This window comes from Topomyia yanbarensis, chromosome 3 (assembly GCF_030247195.1).
Source record: "Topomyia yanbarensis strain Yona2022 chromosome 3, ASM3024719v1, whole genome shotgun sequence".
NCBI classification, from domain to species: domain Eukaryota; kingdom Metazoa; phylum Arthropoda; class Insecta; order Diptera; family Culicidae; genus Topomyia; species Topomyia yanbarensis.
This window is the reverse complement of record NC_080672.1, coordinates 266,362,988-266,385,524: the sequence shown is the minus strand read 5'-3', so window position 1 is coordinate 266,385,524 and position 22,537 is coordinate 266,362,988. Positions and strand designations below refer to the sequence as shown.

Genomic DNA, 22,537 nt, shown 5'->3' with positions numbered 1-22,537 from the left:
TCCATCCTGCAAGGACACATCTATCTGGTGTAGCCGACTCCTGATGACGTCAATTTCCTGCTCGAATCTGTATGGGGGGCGATACTCCCTTCCCTCCTTCTGGTCTTCCTGGAATAGTCGTCGTAATAACCGCAGTTTTGACGACGTGTCTTTCTGCCGTTCCTCTAACTGATTCCGAAGCAATAGTTCGTAATCCACTTCTTCATTCGACAAGTGTTCCGCATATGGAAATTTCAAAGCCATTTTCAAATTTTAAATTCAACAATCTGCAATTCAAATCAAGTTCACTCACCAACTTCACAACTTTATTTTTATTAAGTTAAAAAAATTAAATGTACCAATAAATTTAAGGTTATCATAGAATAGAAAAATATATGTACAGAACTAGGAATAATAAATTTTTTTAACTTAATTATATTCAGGACGCATGTACAAATATAAAAACAGAAGAATAAACGTTATAAAAATGCCCAGTTTTTCTTTTGATTTCAACAAATCCGAAAAAAAATTACCCGAAATCGTTATGTATTTTTTTGAGAAAATGCAGTTCCCAAAACACAACAAAAAAAAACCAATACTAGATTAACTCAAGATGCAAATTGCATTACCTGAGTCCGCAAAATTTTAGCCTTTTTTAAAATTGGATGCCAAAATGTGATACGCGCAACAGGAAAAAAAATTACCCCAAAATTTACGTTGGGCGCCAAAATGTAGCGGGCCAAATGGCCGTTTACGGTCTCCGTCTACCAAAACGCTCCTCAGGACGTTTTAAACGAGTAGCTTTAGCGCCACCCCCGAAGAGGACCACTCGTCAGGTTAGAATTGCCCAGCATGAAACCTAACCTCAGGGCAGGTTATAGAAATTGATCCCGAAATGGCGCAAAGGAACGGTAGGTAAACACAAAATGTGAAAAGATGCACTCCGTTTCGCGTATAGATGGAGCCACTACTATGTTTAGCAAAGACGCAAGAGAAATGATCGTTATACCAACTCGAAAGCTCATGCACTAAAAAAACGATCAGTTATCATCACAGGCAGAACTCAGTCGAACACTCTTTCCCTCTCGCTTCGTAAGTAGTAGTGGGGACTAATTCCCGATAGCCCATCGGAGTAAAACAAACACAAAGAAAATTCAAATCTACGGAAACGACGCGAAACGTGAGAAATCTTCTCGAACCAAATTCACTAGACGGGAAAGCTAATTAACATAAAAAATACAAACATTTCAGGTAACACGAACTAACAGGAAAACATTTTATTGGACGGATTAAAATACGGCATTTTATTCTTAACCTAGGTTTCATATATTCATTTAGCTTTACATTTTTCGTGTTCCTTCCCTTTCTAGCTTTCCCCTTTTCTGTCTACCTATGTGCGGTCAAAATTTCCTGCTAGCGGATAAAGCTGCGCTGAGCAGTACAAATGCGCGCTCGGCTTTAGCTTTCGAGCGGCAAAGAAAGCTTTCGAAGGTTTGAGTGTTGTGTGTGTATGGATCTACGTGCACGGATCAATGATCTATTTTTAACTTACATGCGTTATTTCAGGAACAGCGTCGATCTAGTAGAGCTGCATCTCAGCTGGGTGCCGACTGGTATTGCGGCTTCGGCACCGACTTCCTATCGCAAACCTATTCAGCGATGGCGACGAACGGCGTCTACAATGGCGTCGCAATGATGACGCTAATTAGGCCTTTGCCTACTGGGCGTTGAATTCGGCCGACTTTTCAATGATAATGATGATGGCCGTCGCTCTAACGAAGCGCGTTGATGGTTTTGCTGCTTCCTTCCGACCTTTTACCAAAAGCGTCGGGAACTTTCGAAGCCGGAACGTGGGGTCAGCAGGGTGGTAAACGAGACGGGCGGCGTGCCGAGCGTATGCGTCGCTAGAACGCGGATGGCGGAAAATCCCCAAACTTTTGCAATAAAAGAAAAGAAGCCGTCGATCGGCTATTCGACGCTTTGAAGCTTTTTATCACACAACTCAATTATTTAATCTTACCTTCTTTTCACACACAAGTTCGCACGAAATGTAGCGAATTCAAATTTGTATTTCTGACCGCACAATTCACTGACCGCACTAGCTATGCCTATCGGAAAGGAACTTTTTTAATAAATTTAATCCTAAAAACTTCTCACATTTTTAACAAACTACCTTATAAAACACACCGCGATACTAAAAAAAGAACTTCACACTGCTGCCTCTTCCACGATCAGGATCGAAATGGACGAGTTGCAGTTCTGTAAATCCTCAGATAGGCGTCAAGTGATTCGAGTATTCGTAGTCGGAAGTACGTATTTTTACAAATACTACTCTCGACAATCATTTCTCTCGCTTGAATTTTAAGAATACTCTTTCCTCTTAACACATTCGTATCTATCCATTTCATTCTAATGCGCATTTGGGTTTCGGTGAGACGGAATATTTTTTGAAAGTTCATCCGAAATAGGCTAAAATTGCATGCAAGGGAATATTTGTACACAAGCGTCTGAATATTTCTTGATGTGATGCGTTTTGGCATAGTGAGCGTAGTGAACGAATAATGACAAAAACTACGAAAAAGGTGAACATGCTACAAATGGTAAGTACCCAAATATTTTATATATTTCTGGGTGTTTCTAGTTAGTATCCAGCTCCAGTGACACAACCGATCCTAATTAGAATAGGTTGTGTCACTGGAGCTGGACACTAACTAGAACCAGCAAGAATTACGGGCTCATTTGCTGGCTGGACTTACTCGGACTTACCTGTGGGGGTTCTCCTGATTTAGTAAAATCGGAGCCATACACAAAAAACGCAGCTTTGTCAAATCCCGGTCTTGGTTTCTACAAGTTCTTTACCTCAAAATAGGTCTGTCTTAACGCCGATAATAATTCAGCCATCCCAACCGCAACAGCAGCAAACAACCACAATTCCAGCGTTCTTCAGTAACATTTCACAGCAGCACATTAAGATTTTCCATCATCCGACCGGGATATAGCAAAAACTATGCTTCTGCCACAGAGTTTGACTCCCGATCCTGCAGTTCCCGCTCCTATCTCCGATGCCTCAATTTGATACTAATCATCAGAATGACCGCTTCAACAACGTCGTTGGCTTCAGGTTCTGCAACCTTATCAACTTCGCCTTTTTCCAAATATTGTCGACGTGATTCAATCCTCAACTTGGGTAGCAACTTGCACATCCGCTTCGAGCTTCTCCTCTAAATCGGACACAAGATCGCTTTAGATTTGCAAGAAACATTTCGTCAAAGGTTTGTATCATAATTCGTTTTGTTTCTTTTATTTTATGAATAACTTTTACAGGAAGAACTGCGAGCCATATGATTTTGCTGATGTCGAGTGGATTCCAAGCCTCTGCTTGGATACAACTGAAAGTTTCCTAAATGTAGTAGATGCAAAATTTGAAAATGTAGATAGTAGTAACTTCCTACGGCAGAGCCAATATATGGATATGAAAAAACCTGTCGTCTATGTCAAGAGAACATTGCCCTGATGTCTGCACTGCATCCACTTCCATCACCCTTGTATAATCGTCGTTTAAAATGGCTTAATAAGGAAATTGCTGGCATTCAACTACCTTTCAAGACTGAGTATACAACAATTTTGCATATGAGCTATGTCTAACAAAACTAGAAGAGTTTCACACTTGGCGTGAACGTCAACAGATCATCGACTCTTTAATTAGAACGTTTCGGGATAACGAAAAAGACCGCCGGAATGTCCCACCAATACCAATCGTGTCTAATCCCATTGAACGACTAATGGAAGATTATATGGAGGAGGTTCTCCCGTTCAACTCGTCTAATGGAGAAGTGGAATAAAGATTAAACATGAAACGATATCAACGATACCTGAACGAGATGAACAATTTGATCAGCTGAAGAATGAAACTTTTTCCACGATAGAACCTTTTGGTGTAGAATTGGCTCGAATTGATATTGATGTTTCAGTGGTTTCTCCCACAGAGATACCTTTGGTTGGAGAAAAATAGATTGATCAGAAAGATGCCAAAAAATTAGGAGATAAATGCTGCAACTAAATCCCAAGAAGAGTCGAAGGTAGTTGTGGAGAGCACGATTTATGTATTTATGGATTGTTTTTGAATACGTTTGCAATACACAAAACGATTAAATCACTTTTTTCTCGGATCCGGGATCTTCTATGCTGTACATTTCACAAAAAATGCGATCTTTTTCTACAAGGATGTGCTTTAATAAGTCGTGGGGAACCATTTTACGTTCAATCAAAACAAACTGCCTAGTCCCATCTTTATCACCGTCGAAACGTCTTTAATTGCAACTTCAGAACCATACTAAAAAGAACACGTAGTTGGGTTATATTGTGCACATCCGAGTATAAGCATTTGAATCTGATTCAGTTGAAATTGTACATGTGAAATAATGTGCGTTCTTCCTTAGTAAACTCATTGCTGAATACTAAATCGTATGCCATTGTCTCGAAAATTCTGCATAGTCCACCGATAGAAGTTGATATCAATTTCGTAGGATTCGTTGCGGGTATCAATTTTGACGGTTTTCTTGTTTTGTTTCATTGTTTCAGCTGATCTACCACCAAGACCTCGGCGTCCTATCTTGATTTGACAATTGATGGGATCAACTGTTCCCTCGTTCCTAGATCCTAATGAACCGCCGCTCCAACCAATCTTCTGAAGCTACTTGAATCCCAAATTGCTTTAGTCGATTTTCTTCTCCTTAAAGTCATCAACTTAGGGTGACCATATCAGACGAGTAAAAAACCAGGACAGTCGCAAGGGTACTGATTCCCCCCGTTACCTTTCAATCGACATTGCCTTTTCCGCATGTTTTCGTCAGTTAAAAAGTTCTGGGGTCTGGCATGCAGAGCTTGGACAGTAAAAAAGTTATGGGAGTCTGGGAGGAAGGCTCTGCCAGAAAGTCTTTCATCGGAATTCCACAGTGGTAGTTCTTGCTACACCACCATAAGCAAACGTTTAATGCTGAGATGATCTGTGCAGTACCGGCGAGGAGTTTTCAGTACTAAAAACACGACATGGACGTAAATCAGAAACATCAGTGATCTCAAGTAGCTTCCCTGCGCTATGCCTGGCAATCTCCGTTGACAACCATTATCTCTCGACTTGAGAGCTGCAAAACCTACCGTTGTTACCAAAAATTTCTCCGTTTAATCGATTGTTATATGAAAACTGGCGGATAGCTTGGTGTAAATAATATCAGTTTGAGCCCGAGCTTGAAAAAATTGACATCCCTGCGTGAACTTGAAAGAAAACAAAATTCAATTCATGCACGCCGCGATGAAAGAAATGTTTGGTTCGTTTCCCTCTTCATTCGTTCTCCCGACACAGCGCATTCAGGTTCCATTCTACCTATGAGAGGGATTATTGAGCAAAAGTGCACCAGATATTGATTATGCAGTTCACGTACGCTCGAATATGTAGAAGATGCCAGCTTCTGCCTTCAAACTTTCCACATAAAAACAAATAAATGCATTATTTGGTGAAGTAATTTATATTTCCTCTGCACTCAAGCGTTCCATTCTGCATGAAGTTTCAGTCAGTTGGGAAGTTAATGAATGAGGGAGGTGGTGATTCTGAATTTTGGTTTCGTTAAATACAAGCAGAAATAAGTAACCGATTTTGAAATTTCGCAGCACGTATTTGAGCGCGACATTACATACTCCCTGCTATGTTGTTCGTCCGCATTTTTTTGACTGAGGTAGGATGCTACACTCGGCGATTCGTCGCTGTTCAGCGTCCAGGCGTGAAGGCATGTTAATCGTCCAATAGATATTTCGCACGCATTTTATTCGACACTCCTCAATGCATTACCTGCGCCGTAGAACTTTTAATATTATCAATGTGTAAATAAAAATAAATAAATCGAATTTTAGTGTATAGTGTATTTGTTACTTTGCCTAAAGATCTTATTTCTTGTTGAAAATCTATTTATTTCATTGCCTCTTGTTGCTTGTGGATCACTTAGTCTGCTTTCTCTAGGTTTATCGTTCATGCTATTCTCGCTGTTAATGTTGTATGGGCTTTCACGATTACCTGGTTTGAGTTGCTTGTGGGGCCTACGGGTCACCATCGCGTATCCATGTTCTTTGTTATTTACTTTATTATCGGTGGTGCTAGCAGTTGTTTGGGAAGTAGTAGGCACATCACAATGATCGTTCACGCTGTGCGTTCGTTCGTACGTTCTGTTGTTCCAGTATTCGTTGGTGCCTGAGCTGCAACTCCGGTGGTTTGTGATTTAGTTGATGTTGATGAAGGGCTGTGTGATGGGTATGCTTGCAGTTGATATTGCTTCGTTAGAGGTTTGTGTACATGGTTTCTCGTAGTGTGTCTTCTTGTGTAACAACGTAGGGCACGCAGGGGTCTGTCCTTCATACGTGCACAGCGTGATTTGAGATTTGGTCACGCGTTTTGCTTTAAATTGAAAGTTCAGATATGAAGGAATAGGTCACTCGCATTCTCACGAAACAAAAACCGTTGGAAATACCTAAATTTTCTCCGGGTTTTAAACTTAAAGGATTTCACCGTTACGTATTCCGACATGACGGTTGTAATAAATTTATTAATAATACCCAGGTGTAGATTGTGCAGACGCATATCAATCTTATCTTTGTCAATATAAACGGGAATCTTGGTCCTAACATTATCATGCTCAACGACGTACTGCATGTTGTCTTACATTGCGTAGCTTTCCGTTATAGCCAAAGTTTTAAATGTTATCAGTAACAAGTGTGGTGAGCTTGTATAACGACGACTTCCGTTAGTCTAAACTGCATTTGCAAATTTGCTGTTGAGTTTCAAACATCTTGAAATGAATTATCGATATCGCATCGATGAAAGTAACGGTGCTTTATTGTTCACACGAGCTTTGGACGAAATTTATTATTCGATTGCTTTGCTTGTTTATAGTACTGGCACGGTGCATATAGACAGCAGACTTTAGGTAGAAACGTTCGTTTGATTCACTGCACTGTTGACAAGCAGAGCGACTGATTAGGTGCTATTTTTCTTTTTATGGAATGGATTTCCAGTAAGACGAAAAAAAGCCACTAGCAAGAGAACTCAAGTAGAAGCAAAAGCACCAAAATGGCGATGTGTCTTTTCAGAGGTACCAAAGGGAATTGAATGACGATTTAAGCTGAGAAGAAGCGCTGGTAACCATTGGGAGATTAAAAAAACATCGGAAGGTACAATTGGGAGATTCGACTATATTAAGTTTTATTTGTCGCATTCCGATTGAGGATGAATATACGTTGCAGTTATGGTTGCGGTCGGTCGTTACTGCGATCTAGAGAATAGTGAAAATCGAAGACTGAATAGATAGAAATATATTAGGCTTACAGGAGAAAAACCAGGACAAATTAAGCATTTTCCTCGACTTCCCAGGACACCAGGACAGTCAATGCAAAACCAGGACATGTCCTGGGAAACCAGGACGTATGGTCACCCTAACTATATGACCCGGCGGTCTACAGTTCCGTCAATTTCTTTACATTCGACGCTTTCGTTGTCTAGATTGACGGATTGCTTTTTCCGCTGAAAGAAAAACAAACACTGAAAATTTTTCGAAAATAAAGTCGTATACAACAAAATATCTTACAACAATTTTGTAGCAATGGTTAGCCATCTTTTTCAGGAATGAGATCTTTACATTTTTTCTAACCAGCTTATCCAAATCGCCTATCGCGTCAATCAGTACAAGCGTTCCCACCTTTATTTGGCTCAAGATTTTTCCTCCGGCATTTCTCGACATGTGAAGCTGCACATGCTTAAACTTACTGGAGTATTCCGTTCGCAGTAGAGCACCGCTGTGAGAAACCTGATCTTCCGGTCCTTTCCGTTGTACTTCGGATGCAGCAGCATTCGAAGCCGAAACGAATGTTCGCTGAAGTTAATTTCTTCTGGAAGCTCGATACTTATTGGCAACCCCCTCCAACAGCTGCTTAAGACGTTCCATCGTCTCTGGGGAGTAGCGGAAGTGTAGCAATTCTACATACACAAATACTGAGCAAACATACGAGTTCGTCCTCCGGAATTCAATGTTGATGTCGTTCCAGGAAAATACGCCGAAGGTCCCAATGTTCATCCAGCTCGTAGCGCGTTCTGTAGTCGTCGATGTTTCAATGCAAATTGGTCTTCGGTTCGGTATTTTGCGGAGCATATTTACGGCATTATTTCACTAAAGATTTTTCATTTGTTATATTGGACAATCAAACAACACGTAAACCACAAAATGACACCCGTGGATGGGAATCATTGTTGGATTGCTTATACCTGCTACTCCATCACAAGTAGTTATTCTTCTGCAGTGTAATCAGGTCGGTTTCGGTGCTTTGGTATGTGGTACAAGTGCAAAGGCTTCCGTTTTCATTGTTGGATTGATATTTTCGTTTGTCGATCGATTTCAACTCAACAATGTCAACAATAGTAAATGATAGCTCATAAATCCACCGCACACTGAGAATATGTTCGAAAACAAGTTCGAAAATTCTATGGTTATAAAGTGTATAAAATTATAATGTTGTATATAATTATACAAAAACGTTAGGGCATGTTCAGGAGCGTTTTATTTTGTATAGGAGTTTCAAAGTAGAACTCGAACTGAAACATTCACATCCCCAGCAGAGCGTTTTGTTTTATAATTTCGAACAGTTTTGTTTCAAAATTTAAAACTGTTATATGACTCCGTTCTATTTGTTACTGATTTTAAAACGCATTTAGAACTGTGTTTTAAATACATGCAAAGTTTTCAGCACACACAGAAAAAAAATGTTGGTAAAAATAAGAGTTTTTCACTCTTAGCAAAAAACAACCAACGTATACTCTTAGTTTAAAAATAAAACTTTTGTTTTGAGTACTATTCTTCATTTGCTTAAAAGGAAAACTTTTACTTTGATTATTATTCTTGATAAATTTAAAAGATTTACTTTCAACCTAATAGTTGGCGTTGGTTGTTTTTTGCTAAGAGCGGAACACTCTTACTTTTACCAATATTTTTTTTTCTGTGTGCAGACACTCAGACCCGATAGACTGGGGAAAAATAAATTTTAATGCAGTAACGCTGAAGGCATGGCGATACATGAATTTTAAACTGAATAGAACATCCGCTAAAAATGCTGCTGGGGACAGCAAGTTCATGTTTTAAAATTTTCAGTTTTATATAATAGAACTGTCGAAATTATGAATCTAGAACTGAAACACTCCTGAACATGCTCTTATAATTGTATAATATTTTATAATTTATTGGAAGTGTCACGCCCCTTGTTTAGAAATCTATCTGGTTTCTGGTACAGTTCTGGATCAAAGTCAAAAACCGATCCAAAAGTCTGGTTTCTGGTCTAAGAAAACAAATAAAGACAGTTTTCATTAAATGTTAAAATTTAATATACCTGATGGTATTGTCTATCCTGAGATAAACTAGCGTTTCGTTGATTTGTTGCTATATGTGGCACACATTAGTCGAACGAAACAAAAATAAACGTCAACTCGTTTTTTCGCTTGCACTAACGCAAAGTGAACATGCGCTTAATTCGGCGCACGACTTGGTTTCGCATGGCTGAAATGTCACGATGTGGATTTTAGAAAAGATTCGCAATATGTGTGCACATTTTTTTTCTGTGTGTGAGTGCGGTTGTCATTTTTCTTTGATGAAACCGAAAAAAACAAGAGGATATGAAGAAGAAAAGCACAAACAAATGACGTAGTGTACCTTTCTGTTGCCATAAGTTTTTTTTTCGGTTCGGTCATAAGCGGCCCTTGCACGTTCAATATTTTTGTCAATACAGTATTGACGATATTGCTTCAATACGTCAATCCCATTTGAAATGCACATCGTCAATACATCAATACTTCCATTACACGTACAATACTTTTATCAATACTCTCTAGTATTGACCAAAATATTTAACGTGTAAGGGCCGCTATCGTTAATTCAATCGGTCTTTTCGAGGTAAAAAGTGTCCATGAGTGTTCTAATCGGTAGATCCGAGGTGAAGCTCGGCCTTTTCTCACTTTTTATCGTGCGCCAAAGAATCAGGATGCTCGTTCGGATGTTTATGTTTACTTCAAGGGCCCCGGCCGCCATGCTAAATTTTGCAAGTATAATACTAATACACTCAAAAGTGTCAAATGTTCCCACCCTCTATCTTGGATGGTATCTCTGTTCGTCAGATGACTTTTACCTAGAGCACTCTAGTTAGAGTGTGGCCAAGAGGCCATGACGTATCCAAACGAACATGAAATTTGACATATTTCTATTGTGTATATGTCAAATTCCATGTTCGTTTGGATACGTCATGGCTTCTTGGCCACACTCTAACTAGAGTGCTCTACTTTTACCCCTTGGTCTGAGTGTACGTGTACCACGAGCTGAACTTTTAGCGAAAAAAGCTAGCGACTTAATTCATCCAACCTTCTCACTGTTTACTTACCTTGCATGGAGTTTGAGGACTGGCGACAGAAAGAAACGCAAAGAAGAAGCAAAAGGTTTTTCATCCACCCGAACTCGAGTCGAGTCTGCAAAGCGATAGCCAATCGAGAGGACGTCCATCTCCAAATTCGTGTCGTTTTTACTCCGCGATTACAGGAATTCGCGACCATATTTCTTTTTCTTACTTTCGCCATCCCATCGGTGGAAAACAGTTTTCATTGGATGAAATACGAAAAGGTGTAATGGGTGAAAAATAAGGTGATTGTAGAAATAGCTAATTTAATTCGAAGGGCAGTGAAAAATTCGAATTTCCGACAACAAAAGGCTTGCACATTCATGGAAAAAGGAAGTGATTTTTCGGAGTTGGGCTGCGCCTGGCATTTCCCGTTATAACAACCGGGCTATGGGGGACAAGTGAGATGTGAAGGAAAATTTTCAGTGCAAGTGCTAGTGGTGACATGGACCACATAATGTGGTTCGTCTGGAAGTGAGAGTTTAATTCACTTTGGCCAACCGGAATAAATTCCCTTCAGAAGGGTTTCAGTTCCAGACGTGGAAGATTTGTGGCAAGAGGGAGTGGAACCAATTATTGCTTTCTTTACTGCTAGGAAGCTGTGGAGTCGAAAAAAAAGAATTTGAATTCATGGTTGTATGTATGTGTGTTTTGTCCGATGAAAAGTAGTGAGAATACAAGTTATTAATTTGAAGGAAGTGAAAATTGTGTTGCACAAGTATATCAAAATAATCACATATTAATAATTCAGTCAATAAAATGGTATACCCAAGCCAGTAGTGGGCGGTCAGTTCAGAAAATAATCGTATCGTAAAAGAGTGGAATGTTGGCGACTAACTTCCGGCGTTGAGAGAATCGTCTAGTTCAAGTTTACTTGTGCAGTAGAGACGACCGATCAATGGGAGCCCAGCAAGTTAAGGAGCGCTCCTCTGGCGGGGGCGGAGGAGGATCTGGAGGGGCTGCAGTAAGTTCTTCCTCAACACTGGGTGCCGGTAGCTCAATTCGGTCTAGCCGAAACAAGCCCCGAGTACCTAAGGACTCGCGCATTCTTGGATCGAACATCTTCACAGAGCATAGTGGTAAGCGAATTTCTAAACGTACGAATCGTGATCGGCATCTATCTGAACTAGCCTGTTTTTTGGACCAATGTATAATTATAAATAAGTTTATGGTCAGTTATGAACAATTACCAATAGAATAAAAGCAAGTCAACTACCTCTAGTCATTATCACAGAAAATACATGTAGGAAGCATGAAGGAGCATAGTAAGGTTTATACGTTTCTTATGCTTAAATCGGTTCCAACCACTTATATTGATTTTTTTTCTAATTTAATCGTTTGTCTTCTGTTGTTTTAAGCGACTTTTATGCCCAAGCTTTCAATGTTGTCTTCAACTCAACTCGTCCATTTATTTGTTTAGTTTTCATTTAGAATAATTGCTCATTTGCTTATTATAATTTTAAAATGGTCCAGGTATAATATGGAGTACTTCTTGCTAATCTGAAACCTTTAGTGTAGGCCATTCGGAATTTGATTCGAAATCCTGAATGAAATCAGTATAAATTCCTGGTCAAATGCAACAATCGATTCCAAAACCAGTTGAACCGGAATCGGCTGTCGCATTTGAGATGAGATCCATAGTGGTTTAATTGGGATACATTGAAAACCCGATTTTATCAGTCCTTTGGCGAATTTTAGGCTGATTAAAAAGGAACATTGACAAGATCGGGACATATATTTTTCTATCTTTCTAAGAAACCGAAATTCTTAAAATATTGTTGTTTAGTTCCTAGATATAGCCTCATTTTCCTTTCCGACGGCGCCGGTGGCTGAGGTAAGCGTGGCCGCCTCTCATTCCAGTTGGCCTGGGTTCAATTTCAGCCGAGGTCGTTGGGAGCCGTTGATCCCCAGGTCCATGAGTTGATGGATTGATATCTAGTCCAGATAGTGGAGTCACCTCTCTGGCGTCGGTAAAAAAGAAGTGAAATCCAGCTTCTTTCCTGCTTTTCACGTGCCATAATGGCAGTGAAATTGTTTACTTCGTAATACGTATAATTGCTCTTTTTTGACAATAATCATTTACGTCAAGCACCCAGCAAGAGGAAGTCAACCTACGTTAGTCCAATTTGTTGGATGTTTATTCAATGAACGCCCGATATCCTCAACTGGGTGTTACTGTCAAGCTGGCGTAAACGATTTAATTGCCAAAAAAGGGCAATTAAACGAACTTACGAACTAAACCATTTAGACCATCATTATGGCATGTAAAAAGCTGGATATTAACAAATATTCGCCTTCCGTGACACTTGTGGAGTGTGCAGTAGTATATACGGCTTCTAGCATTGGTAACTGAAACTACGTTTTCGAGCGCCCTAAAGCACACCTTTTTTCATCCGCCATTAAGTATGAAATTAGCAGCCCAACTTGGCTCGATAGATAAAGGTCAGATAGATCACAGATTAGAAATTCAATCAACAAAATTACATTAAATGCAAACGATCCGCTATCACTACTATTACTACTTAAATTCACTATCAAGTTATTTTTTAGTAGCATGTACTTTGTGCAGTAGATGCCAAATCCTGCGTTGTACGACCAAAGAAGATCAATACTTTCATTGGTATCGAGATTACAATAGAAAATCATGTATCTAGTAAAAAAAAGTTCCCCAGAGTAGGTATTTCATTAACGTACATTTAATCATTTTGAAAATTTGATTAAGTTTGTTTACCATTGTTTACCTAATTTTTAAATACATCGTTCTCTGTATATATAAAAAAACGTAGTGTTTGGCAGGTAGTTATATTTAGTAGAGTTGAAGATCAAAGATTTTATTTCAGAACGGTTCCCAGTTCCTGCTAAAATACCAGTACTCTTATCGCAGCAGCTGAATTTTTAGCATTGATTCTCTTCCACACCAAATAAATCCTTTCGAACCCAACAAGTCTGGGCTTGTTTCTTGGCATGGCTATGCCAAACGATACAACCAGCTTGCACACTGCGGAATATGCTGCTGCAGATTGCCTTTTTCATTCATGTTCTATACTGTAGTTATCAGCGTAACTGTCGTATTTTCTACAGTATTTCTATGTATATGAGACAGTTATGCGAATGACGTCTGCATACGTGTCTAAAGTCTGTACAATCCAAGCTTGTTGTGATGTTGCGTTAGGCAGAGTAATTACATCTGCACCAATATAATCTTTCGGAAGGTAGCTGTTTTTTTTTAAATGTGTTAGCACGTCATATTGTTTGTTAGCAAGATGACAATAAAAGGATGAATAGTATTTCCACATAGTTCGGATATTTTTTCGAGTTCAAACGGCAGCTCTATTTCTAGCAATCTTGCCCTGCACAGCAGAGTTAAAAATAATCGAAGCTCTTTTTGACGGCTGAAAATGAACCTGATGCGACTCGCGGTGAATAGAAAAAAATATTCATTCAAATGTCCATGTTATTCATTCAGTTGAATATCGTACAATAAATTCATTACACAGTTATCTAGGAAAATGTTTTCAAATGCCGGTAAAGCATATGAAACAACAAACATCATCGCTTACATTGTGCCAGGGCCTACTGTGATGCGTTTGATTCGTTGCTGCATGGCCGCTTCGTGTAATAATCGGAAACGAATGAAAATTTGCATGGATGAATGGGCGGTTAGTTCGTTTGACGTTTTCAGTTGCGTTACTGAATATTGAAAATGAATGCGGCTGAATATGTTCAATTTTCATTCAATGAATTTGAATATTTTTAACTCTGCTGCACAGTCATCATCACAAGGAATAGCAATACAAGCAAAAGAACACAAAAGAAAAATGCGTACTGCAAGCATGCTGATTGTCGACTAGAGCAGTACGATTATCGATTACGAAAGCTGTTTGCCGTGCAATTTTCAGTGGGGGAGTGACAACAATATGAATCTATCTTAGAATTTTCCCCCTTTCGAGGAGAAATAAGAACAATATTTTTCTCTTTTCCCAACCGAAAATAATCGTCTGTCTGGTTGATAGAAATCTTTATAATTATCGGCTAAACAAATATATTGATGCGGGTGAAATGTGTGAGTAGGAACAAGTCGTAATTGAATGTTATAGGGGAATGCCAACACCAGTCGCAGTTTATGCAGCAGACTAAATTATGCTTTGCGATTTTGACGGTATATTTCGATTATGAAATGTTCAAGGTATGATTCAAACGATACATCAGCTTCCGTCAACCTAACGGAATGTCAATTTCACGTCTGGTCACCGTTTATAGTCAGCAAAAATTGAATTTATTTCCCCTGTGCGCATTTATGCGTTCCGTACGTCATTCATGTTGTGCGTGACTGATTCTGTTCCACAGCACGTAACTAATTTTGACATTGACGTAAATGGTATTTAAGAAATAACAAACGTAACTGTTAAAGCATTATGTTGGATTTACAACATTACCATCTTCAGAAACGTAAATGGAAGCTTTCATTTCCATTTGGTTTGGAAAAGTTGATATATAGGAAGGTTAACATACAAACGCTCGAGCCCATTGCGATCAACAACTTATCTGGGAACACCCGACGATTTAATAGTTTTTTGACGATCAGTAGATGTTGTACATCTTCAAGCAATATTACATGTATCAGTTTAAATACTTTACACTAAGTTTTATCAATAATTTATACTATTATTTAAACTAGACTCCTTTTACCTTCCACATTCTATTGTACATAATTGTAGCTTTTTATATTGACTGCATTATATCTAACAAAATGTTGCTTGAAGATGTTGATTGCAATACGCCTCGATGTGATGCATCAGGAGGCCACACAGTGGTCCAAAAATTGAAAAACCTGTTTTAATCCACCTAGCGGTGCAATTGTGCATTTCTCAATCATGAACACGAGAATGTTTGCGTTGTTTATATTCATTAAAAGCTTTCAAATGCATATATTACATTTTATTGTTATACATGACATGACAATTATATACAAGAAAAGAAATCATTATTCGAGTTCTAAAATTTTGTAAAAGAAAAAACAGCCACGGTAATATTGAACTGAAAAAAGGTGCGAAATCGGCAAAGTCCCAAAAAGTCGATTTTGATAAAAAAAAATTTCCGGGATAACATAAAATTTCGACGGTTCATGAACTTTAAAGATGTTTGGCATCAAAAATACGAATTCGATTTCTGAAATGTCATGGGGTCCCCCCTTCGAAAAATTTTTGAGTTCCGGCTTATATGGGAATTTCATATGTGACCGGACGGTTCAGTATGTATTTCCGGAACCATATAAGCGATCCGTGCGAAATTTTATAGACATCTGTGGGGATAATATAGCTATCATTTGGGACTAAGTTTGTGAAAATCGGCCCAATCATTTCCGAGAAATTGATATGAGTTTGCTAGTTTTGAAAGATGGCCGCTTTTCCCGGGCACTTCCGGAACCGTCTATGGTGGTCAATGTAGTCAACGAAAGTTTGTTTGGCCGTCGGTGACCTAGAACTGCAAATTTAAGTTGTTTGAGAGACATTTAAACGAAATTTTTTATCATTTTTGCTTTCATCGGAGTATCGGTTTGAATCACAATTTGCTATGTGATCGCACGCCACAACCCGTAACTCCGGAATCGGAAGTCGGTTAAGGATAAAATTTAATAGCCTTTTACGGGGACGCAACATCTTTCATTTGAGACAGAGTGTGGTTGATTCGGTCTAGCCCTCTCCGAGAAACCGATGTGACTGTTATTCTGAATTTGGATACTTCCGGAACCGATGATTGTGGCCAATGTGACCACAAAGACCTTGAATGGCTGTTAGTGACCTAGTTTTACAAATCGAAGCAGTTCTGGTTACATTTTGGAAAAATTTTCTTCACCATCACCATTCATTGGAGAATTCATTAAAATCGACATTTTCTACGTGATCGTACTCATCACCCTGTAATTCCGGAACCGGAAGTTGGATCCGTTAGACATTCAATACCAGCCTATGGGAACGTTGCACCTTTCATTTGGGACTAAGTTTGTGAAAATCGGTTCAGCCATCTCTGAGAAAAGTGAGTGAGATTGTGTTCGCGTACACACACAGACGCACATACACATACATATACGCACAGACATTTGCCGAACTCGACGAGCTGAATCGAATGGCATGTGTCACTCGGCCCGCTGGGCCTCCGTTAAAAAGTCGGTTTTCAGAGCAATTGCAATAATACCTTTCTATTGAGAAAGGCAAAAAAACGGTCGTAGGTGTTTCTTGAATTCCAGTTACGTTTTTGTGCTTTAGTGTGTTTAGAATTAAAAAAAATCGATTATTTATTGGCCTATTGAGCTTTAGGGTGCTCACATGATATCTCAAAAAAAGGAAGACGAAAAATGTTCAAAAATTTCAATGCTGCCTCCTATGTATATCCTGTACTGAAAACTATGTATATCCTGTACTGAAAACTTTAATCGCGTTTTTCTCGAAGCCACTTTTTTGAGCTGGTCGGAAATGTAAGTCGAACAAAAGATTTTGAAACCTTCCACAGTACATACTAAATTGATTTCTCCAGTGACGCACGCGGAATTTAATTTTTTTATTGCTGATTTGTCTTTAATTAACAATTCTATGTTGATTTTTATGACATCTTCGGCGTTTTTTCACTTAAACTTTCAAAATATCAGAAAAAATACTACATACGTCGCTTGCTACTGTCATAAGGAATCAAAAAATATTAGGCTTTTGGCTCCGTGGGTGAATGGAGTCTAGTTATGTAAGTATGCAAACTAGGCTCCATTAAACTATCGAAGTCAGTCTTGGATATCACATATATTTGGAGCAACATCAGATATTGCTTCAAGCTGTTCTCAACTCCTATTCGGCAGTTTTCACATCGCCACCCGCGTTACGGCTTGATAAGGCCAAAATGGTGGCGAAGGGGATCAATTAAGGTTGTCTGACATATTCTGGATTTTTGAATTATAATAGGCAGACAGCCTTAGTTGATTATAGGATTAAGGAATATATTTAATGTGATAAATAATGTCTATTTTGCTTCAGATAGTTGATATTCGAGCCAGTAGAACTCCTTGACCGTCTCATATACGAGTTCCGACGGAAATTGAGGATTAGATGAAAGAGATCTCTGCTATGAGACGGTCACCGACAGTGTCGAAATGCCGGAAGAGATGAGCAGCGGTAAGCGAATTTTACAAGAGGGAATGAAACACTCCTTACTACAATTTAAATGAAATCTGCAAGTAGCACGCATCAACGCAAGGATGTGCAAGTTGAGGATCAAAGGCCGTTTCTTCAACTACAGCATCATCAACGTGCACTGCCCACACGAAGGGAGACCCGACGACGAGAAAGAAGCGTTCTACATGCAGCTGGAGCAGACATACGACGGTTGCCCTCTGCGAGACGTGAAAATTGTCATCGGCGACATGAATGCACAGGTAGGAAGGGAGGCAATGTACAGACCGGTGATCGGGCCTAACAGCCTGCATTCCGTATCAAATGACAACGGCCAACGATGTGTGAACTTCGCAGCCTCCCGTGGAATGGTAATTAGAAGCACCTTCTTCCCTCGCAAAGATATCCACAAAGTCACCTGGAGATCACCGGACCAAGTAACAAAAAATCAAATCGACCACGTTCTAATCGACGGTAGATTCTTCTCGTACGTCACAAACGTCCGCACTTATCGCAGTGCGAATATAGATTCGGACCACCACCTGGTTGCAGTATGCTTGCGCTCAAAACTTTCGACAGTGCATAGCTTTCGTCGAAGCCGAACGCCGCGGCTAAACATCGAGCGGCTACAAGATGGCAGAGTGGCCCAAGAATGCGCGCAGCAGTTGGAAGTGGCACTACCAACGGAAGAGAAGAGAAGAATGCAGCATGGGCGAGAATGCTGCAACACCGCACGAGGGCGAACGAGGCGCGATATAAACAGGCACGGAACAGGTAGAACTCGATTTTCCGGACCAAAAAGCGCCAGCAGGAAGACCGAGATCGCGAAGCGACACGGAAATTCTACGAGAAGTTGAACCGCTCGCGCAGGGGCCACGTACCACAGGCCGACATGTGCAGCGATACAAACGGGAATCTTCTCACTGTGAGGTGATCCAGAGGTGGCGGCAGCACTACGAAGAACACCTGAACGGCGATGCAGCAGACGACGAGGATGGCACGGTAACGCACCTGGGAGCACGCGCGGAAGACATTACACTACCGGCTCCGGATCTCCAGGAAATCCAGGAGGAGATTAGCCGGCTCAAAAATAATAAAGCCGCTGGGGTTGACCAAATACCAAGCGAGCTACTAAAACACGGTAGCGAGCTACTGGCTAAAGCGCTGCACTGGGTGATTACCAAGATTTGGGAGGAGGAGATTTTACCGGAGGAGTGGATGGAAGGTGTCGTGTGTCCTATCTACAAAAAGGGCGACAAGCTGAATTGTTGTAATTACCGAGCAATCACCCTGCTGAACGCCGCCTACAAGGTACTCTCCCAAATACTATGCCGTCGACTATCACCAATTGCAAGAGAGTTCGTGGGGTAGTACCAGGCGGGTTTCATGAGCGAACGATCTACCATGGACCAGGTGTTCGCTCTTCGTCAAGTACTGCAGAAATGCCGCGAGTACAATGTGCCCACACATCATTTGTTCATCGACTTCAAAGCCGCATACGACACTCGATCGAGATCAGCTATGGTAGATTATGCACGAGTACGGATTCCCGGACAAACTGACGCGATTAGTGAAGGCGACGATGGATCGGGTGATGTGCGTAGTACGTGTCTCAGGGACGCTCTCGAGTCCCTTCGAATCACGCAGAGGGTTACGGCAAGGTGATGGTCTCTCGTGTCTGTTATACAACATCGCGCTGGAAGGTGTAATAAGAAGAGCAGGGATCGACACGAGTGGTACGATTTTCACAAAGTCCGTTCAGCTACTTGGCTTCGCCGATGACGTTGATATTATTGCACGAAACTTTGAGAAGATGGAGGAAGCCTACATCAGACTGAAAAGAGAAGCCAAGCGCGTCGGACTTGCCATCAACACGTCGAAGACAAAGTACATGATAGGAAGAGGTTCACGAGAAGAGAATGAGAACCGCTCGCTTCGAGTTTGCATCGGTGGCGACGAAATCGAGGTGGTTGAAGAGTTCGTGTACTTGGGCTCGCTGGTGACCGCCGACAATGATACCAGCAGAGAGATTCGTAGACGCATCGTAGCAGGAAATCGTGCTTACTTTGGCCTCCGCAAGACACTTCGGTCGAACAGAGTTCGCCGTCGTACGAAGTTGACCATCTACAAGACGCTGATTAGACCGGTAGTTCTCTACGGGCACGAGACCTGGACCATGCTCGTGGAGGACCAACGCGCACTTGGTGTCTTCGAACGGAAAGTGCTGAGTACCATCTACGGTGGAGTGCAGATGGAAGACGGCACATGGAGACGGCGAATGAACCATGAGTTGCATCAGCTGTTGGGGGAGCCGCCCATCTGTCATACCGCGAAAATCGGACGACTATGGTGGGCCGGGCACGCAGCCAGAATGTCGGACAATAGCCCGGTGAAAACGGTTCTCAATTGCAATCCGACCGGTACAAGAAGACGTGGCGCGCAGCGAGCACGATGGATCGACCAGGTGGAAGACGATTTGCGGACCGTTCGCAGACTGCGTGGCTGGCGACGCGCGGCCATGGACCGAGTGGAATGGAGGAATCTTTTGTATACGACACAGGCCACTTCGGCCTTAATCTGTTAATAAATAAATAAAAGCAAGTAGCACTAACAAACATCTAATTTCAGGAACTGTACGAGATGACGCTGGGCCTTCGACTGGCATGGTCCATTCTCATTGGTTCGGAAGTCTTCTTGGCCGGTTGGTAGACATGTGCTCCTACTTGCACGTTGATCAATTCGCTTGGGTGGGGGACATGTTGACCCTGCTAGTTGTCGACTCTTTTGACCTTGGTTATAAGGCTAGTTCGGGAAAGGAGTCGCACCTAAGAGATAGTTAATTATTCAGGACTTGATTATTTATCTCGACCAAGCACACCGGCTCTCAGAAATGACAAGTAGCCCTTTCGGGTCGAGGTGGTCCATTCGAGTCGAACCAGGAGGACAATCGGTTCGAGCTAACTTTATGGGGGAATAGTGGATAGATATTTCTTATGTCCTTTATGGCAGCGAATGGAGAGGTCGCACAGGCTCCAATTTTTACAACCATTTCTCGTCTAGATAGATAGGAGTGAAGCTAATTCAAAAAGCCTGTTCGAATCCAAGCCTCTCTAGTTTAGCAACAGTTATCTAGTGGTTGATCCTGTCGAAGGCTGCCAAAAAGTCGGTGTATACGGCGTCTACTTGTAGTCTTGCTTGCTATGAATGGATAATGAAGGATGTGTACGATATTAACTTAGTAGAAGTTGATCGTTTAGGCATGAAACCGTGTTGAATCTCGGATATGTAATCGGAGCAGTTATGGGTGATGAAATCCAGAACAATCTTTTCAAATAGCTTAAATACTGCGCATAAAAAGCTGTTCCGCGATAGTTTGAAACAACGCCTTTGTTTCCTTTTTTGAAAATGGATATAAATTTTTTTTCCATAATACCGGAGAAATTCCTGAATGAAGCGATATTTAATAGCATTGAAAAGGAACCAGGTAGCTATTAGCGCAGTTCTTTAGTACGCTCGCGGCTTTTCGCGATAACGCTGACCTGGCCACAAACGCGAACCTGCAATTGCAATCATCCACAATCACTTACGCCCGCGATTTCGCCACATTAAAACAGCCCGGTAATTAAGTTGTAGCACCTATAAATTTACAAAAAGCCTCATAAGTTTTTTGCAGTTGGAAAAGGTTTCCAGCTGCCAGATATTGTTCTGATATAAAATACAGATTTTAACACATGAAACAGATATATACATATTCGACTAAAACTTCTATTAAAAGAGACTTTTCTTAAATCTCTTTTTGTGCGAAAAATGTCAGGAAAGATTGAAAGCCGTGTGGTGTCCGGCGGGCTGAAATCTTTTTGCACTATTTCAACCAAGAATAGAACCTCTGGGAACTGCTCCCATGTCGTAAGAGGCGACTAACAACATGCTAGGAGTTCCTAGGCCGACGTTTTGCTCCGTACCGAAGCCTTAATCTGGACGGACCTTAAGGTTTTCCATATTACCCTCTTTCCAGTCTGTATTTAGTGAATCACTGACATATACTCACCTTTTCTGATTCGCCTTTCTTGATTATGTACCAACGTTTTAAGTTTCTTCTGGCGGTTGTATATTAGCCGTAAATGACGAAATCTAATTCTACACTAAGTAACAGAATATATTAATATACCGGCACTTCCACGCCAAGGTTTAACTTCCAAAGCTTTGGTTTAAAAACCGTTTTTAAAAAATGGAAACTTTCATGTAGGAAATTTATTGAATTGGCCTAAGATGGAGCTGTCGAATTTCACAAAAAGCTTTTTATGTTGCAAGTGATCTGTAGTTGTGTTAAATTAGGTATTTTTCTATTATATTTGGAACCGTCTACCGACAAATCTACATTTACGAATACCTCCAAAAGTGACTCCTTGAGGTCTCATGAAGGCCTGACACTAGCTTTATGATACTTTTGCTTTTCTAAGCAGTAATAAAAATCTCAACATTCAAGAACTTCACTTTGTCAGAAAATGTAGGGCCATCGGAAGCTAAAACTTTGTAAAATCGCACTCCTGGTCCTTTTTTCAGTGCAGTACTCTACGTCACTCGTTCAAATTTGCACCGCTCTTATGGTAGTCGGTATTTGCTAGTATTACTGTTCTCCCATCCATTCTGGTAGTCAAACGGTGGGATAGCAAAATTCTTACAAGTTTCCTATCTCATGCCTCCACGCGAGTCTAAGTCTATTGATGACATTTGGTCCTTAGACCGCAGAATGAGAGGGTGCGAACAGAATGAGAGGGTGCGAACAGATCTAGTCGAGAAAACATTGCCGTAAAAATGAATAGTTGATCGGAAATTAGCCCCAATACGACTAATCTGACTAGTATCTATGAACACGGGTCAATACGTATTGAAAATTCGCCGCGTCTGTTTTTATGAACCTAATTTAA

General features: G+C 40.7%; 1 protein-coding gene, 1 long non-coding RNA gene and 1 pseudogene across 5 annotated transcripts in view; 1 reads left to right on the top strand and 2 right to left on the bottom strand.

Annotated features, from left to right (window-relative positions):
* Window positions 1-4,127: 4,127 nt before the first annotated feature.
* LOC131687917 (NF-kappa-B-repressing factor-like) lies at window positions 4,128-4,821 on the bottom strand (annotated as a pseudogene).
* Window positions 4,822-5,794: 973 nt separating this feature from the next.
* On the bottom strand, window positions 5,795-8,455 carry LOC131692977 (uncharacterized). Of its 2 annotated transcripts, none has more exons than XR_009306121.1 (3): window positions 7,611-8,455; window positions 7,352-7,546; window positions 5,795-7,298 (listed from the first exon to the last, which is right to left on the bottom strand). It is a non-coding gene; the product is annotated as an uncharacterized LOC131692977 (long non-coding RNA). The 2 variants fall into 2 exon arrangements; XR_009306120.1 differs by having other exon boundaries at window positions 5,795-7,546; window positions 7,611-7,972; window positions 8,029-8,455.
* A 2,036-nt stretch (window positions 8,456-10,491) lies between these two features.
* Window positions 10,492-22,537, top strand: part of LOC131694006 (tyrosine-protein kinase Abl) — a 117,959-nt gene continuing 105,913 nt past the window's right edge. The window contains exons 1-2 of one of the 3 annotated variants that reach the window (XM_058982342.1): window positions 10,492-10,697; window positions 11,048-11,531. In XM_058982342.1, coding sequence (XP_058838325.1) covers window positions 11,351-11,531 — 181 coding nt within the window. In that variant the 5' untranslated portion in view covers window positions 10,492-10,697; window positions 11,048-11,350. Of the gene's footprint in view, window positions 11,532-22,537 lie in introns of all 3 variants that reach the window. The other 2 variants (XM_058982343.1, XM_058982344.1) reach the window with 2 other exon arrangements.